The 3,462-nt window shown below is 68.2% G+C and overlaps 1 protein-coding gene across 1 annotated transcript in view; it reads right to left on the minus strand.

The window, feature by feature from the left end:
* The window catches only part of KIF7 (kinesin family member 7), an 11,369-nt gene extending 8,765 nt beyond the window's left edge, over nucleotides 1-2,604 (minus strand). Inside the window, exons 1-4 of the mRNA XM_012732678.1 lie at nucleotides 2,277-2,604; nucleotides 953-1,153; nucleotides 287-680; nucleotides 12-179 (exon numbers count right to left, since the gene is read on the minus strand). Of these exons, the coding sequence (XP_012588132.1) occupies nucleotides 12-179; nucleotides 287-680; nucleotides 953-1,153; nucleotides 2,277-2,604 (1,091 nt within the window). The remainder of the gene's footprint in view (nucleotides 1-11; nucleotides 180-286; nucleotides 681-952; nucleotides 1,154-2,276) is intronic.
* Nucleotides 2,605-3,462: the final 858 nt, after the last annotated feature.

The raw sequence follows: 3,462 nt of genomic DNA on the forward strand, positions 1-3,462 counted from the left end.
CCTCCTCGGGCGCGCGCTCGGCCTCGGGCCGCCAGTTGACCGTGGCGCGGTTGCGGATGTTCTGCGCGCGGCTGGCGTAGTTGAGGGTGTTGAGCGTCTCGTCGAAGTCGGAGGCCGAGGGGCTCACGCAGGCGATCATCACCGTCTTGGCGTTGCCGCCCAGCGAGTCCTTGAGGATCCTGCGACGCCGAGCGGGAACGTTGGCCGCGCAGCCGGGTTCCTGCGCGAGGGAGGCTGCGCGCCCGGGCCGGCCCCGCCAACCCGGCGCTCCCGTCCCGGGCCTCACCGGGTGATCTTGGAGTCGCGGTAAGGGATGTGGCTGCCGCGGCGCTGGGGGTCGCCCAGGGCGCTGATGACGTTGCCCAGCGCCAGGAGGCTGCTGTTGATCTGGATGCTCTCCTTGAGCCGCTCGCCGGTGCTGCCCGTCTTGAGCACCCTCTCCGAGCCCGCCAGGTCCACGAAGTGGAACTTGGAGACCAGCAGCTGGCCGGCCGCGGGCCTCGGCAGGCGGCTGGGCACGCGGCCGCGCTGCTCCAGGGTCACGGTGAAGACGGTGTGCGAGCGGCTGGACAGGCGGTTGAGGTGCGTGGCGCCGGTATGCCTCGCGGCGTTCCCCATCTCCAGGAGGCTCAGCACCTCGTCCAGGCCCTCCACGTCCACCTCCTTCACCCCGCACAGCACTGCGGGCACAGGGCGGGCGTGGCACCACCTGCCTGCACTGTACTCTCAGACTCGGGCTGCCCAGCGCCCAGGGCTCCCGCCCATCCGGCTGCGGCTTGAGGGCGTCCGCCCCGCCCCTACCCCGCCCAGATGGCCCTCACTCGGGGCCTCCAGAGGTCAGTGCGGGCTGGAAACCACAGCGAACGCTGCGGGGCTCAGGGGCGCCCAGCCGGGTGAGCCAGCCCAGCCCTGCAGGGTGGCCCCTTGCGCCCGGTGGGGGGCCAGTGCTCACCGACATTCCCCCGGTCGTCTTCCCGAAGCTGGATGTCGCGGCTGGCCGTCCCCACCTCCAGCAGGTCCCTGAACTCCTCCTTGTACACTTCCAGGTAGGACACGTGCACCAGGCAGTCCAGCAGGTCGTTCTCGTCGATGAGCTTGAAGGCCTCCGCCATGGCCCTCGGGATGACACCCTGCTCGTCCTCGTGCAGGGAGGCTGCGGAGACGGCGCCAGGCCTCAGCCCGGAGGCCCTGCCCGCAGCGGAGGCTGGGTCTCCAGCAAGAGGGCGGCTGCACAGGCCACCGCGGACTGGGCGGCCGAAGCGGCGTGGCCCGGGGCGCTCAGGATTTGAGCCGGAGCAACCCGGACGTTCCCCCAGCGCTCTGCTGACGTCGGCAGCCTCCAGGACTCCCGCCCGAGCGCGGGCAGGCCCCCGGGGCGGGGCGCCCGTCAGTGCTGCCCCACGGGCTGGCTAACGGCCTCCCACGCTCCCTGCGAGCAGGTAACCAGAGGCTGCCAGAGCGGCGCCTTCCGTAACTTCAACACTCGAACACGCGCCAACACCCTCACATCCAACAGCCCTGGCTCAGCACTACCTAATGTTCCCGGCGGGGTCCCTGCAGCCATTAAACAGTTCAACTGGGGGCCCTCCCTGGGGGCCCTCCCTGGCGGCCAGCGGGTCGGGACGCAGCGAGCTGGCAGCCGCTGCAGTGTGAGCTCGATCCCCGCCCCTGAGGTGGCCCCAGGGCACGGCAGGCCCCACCTGTCTCCCCGCTGCCCCCTCAGCAGTGTACTCTGCCCATCTGCCGGTTCTGCTCCCCGCTCTGTCTCTGGAACCCTCTCACCACCCCTGCACCTCTGGCCTGTACCCCAGTTCTGTCTGCATATATAAATAAATCTTTTTTAAAAATTCAATGGAATATGTAATATGACAGAATGTTTGTGATAAATTCAGAAAGTAAACCAGGATACAAAAGAGTGGGCGCAATATGATCCCATTTTTAAGTCTAGTTCTCACCAAGAAGAATGCTACAGGCAGTGGTCTCTACAGGCACCGCCAGCGAGCTCTCACTCGCATGTGATTTGCTGCCTTCGCCTAGTTTCCTGTGGCCAACAGGCACGCTTTGACTTAGAAGAACGCAACGTGTGTCTCAGGAGGGCACCCCCAAACCGCCACCCCGGCCACTGCAACCAGGACCCCGACTCCTGGCCGCCGCAGCCAGCCCGGCGACCTCCAGAGAGGACCCAACTCCCCACACCTGTGCCCGCCCGCAACGGGGACTGGCGGCCAGAGGGCAGGGCGCGCTCCGCGAGGGCGCAGGCCGCGCCGGTCACTCACCCACACTGGCCTCGCCCATGGTGTAGGTCTTCCCGGAGCCGGTCTGGCCGTAGGCAAAGACGGTGGCATTGAAGCCCTCAAAGAAAGCCTCCAGGAGGGGCTGCACACAGGCCTGGTACGTGGCCTCCTGCCCCGCGTCCTCGCCCAGCACCACGTGGAAGCCGAAGTGGCGGTCTCGGCCCAGGGTGACCCGGCCGTGCCCGGGCTCCACCCTCAGGCAGCTCTGGTGCCCATGCAGCAGCTCCTTGGGCAGCAGCGGGCGCACCCGCAGGGCCACCCGCACCGGGGCCTCCTCGACGGCCGGCAGCTTCTGGGCCTCCAGCCCCATGCTGAGGGAGGGCCCTGCGGAGAGCGGGCGCGCCTCAGCCCCGTGGGGGCGGGCAGGGCGGGCCGGGCTCAGGCCTGCGCCCGCTGGCGTGTGCAGCTGCGGGCCCACGGCCACCCTGGCGCCACGTGCGGGCTGCACCCTCCCCGGCCGCCTCCCAGACAGACATGCGCCCGCACCCCACCAGCTTCCAGGGTCTGGCTTGCCACATCACCCCGCCCCACCTTCTGCCCCCACTGCCAATCTCCACCGCCAAATCCACCTCCTTGACGCTTCTCGGGGTCACCTGCTTCTCCCCATCCTACTGCCCTGTCCTGGTCACCTACAGCCTCCGGACTGATCTTCCTGCCCCCCTCTCCCCGCCCCAGCAGCCGGGGTCATCTTTCATAAGGGGGGGCTGCCAGTCTGTAACCTCCCCTAAAGGAGGCTCCCACTGCCTTGGGGGCTGGCTGCCTTAGCAACCCACCTCCCTAGTACCCCAACTTTCCTTGAGCTGCCCACCTTCTAGTGGGAACCCGGGAAAGGCCTTTTGCACCCCCACATGGGCTCAGCCATCATGGGTCCCTGAGGGAGCCTCCACCCGGCTCCCCGGCCACCCAGACCCGGTGGGGGGCGGCCTCCTCGCCCCCTTCCTGCAGGGTCCTGTGCTCAGCAGCCCCCCGCCTGTATAAACCACGCTTAACCATCAAAGAACGTTCCGGCTGGGCCCCCCAGTTGGCCCGGTCCTCGCAGCAGGGGCCCCCACCCTTTCATTTCTCATTATTTTGGTTCTCCCAGCACGCTAAGGTGGTTCGTTCAATCCTCCAGGGCGGCTGGGGCCGGCCCTGGGGGCCCAGGAACTCGGCGCCTCGCGCACCCCTC

Source organism: Condylura cristata, unplaced genomic scaffold (genome assembly GCF_000260355.1).
Source record: "Condylura cristata isolate star-nosed mole 26May11 unplaced genomic scaffold, ConCri1.0 scaffold00035, whole genome shotgun sequence".
NCBI lineage: Eukaryota > Metazoa > Chordata > Mammalia > Eulipotyphla > Talpidae > Condylura > Condylura cristata.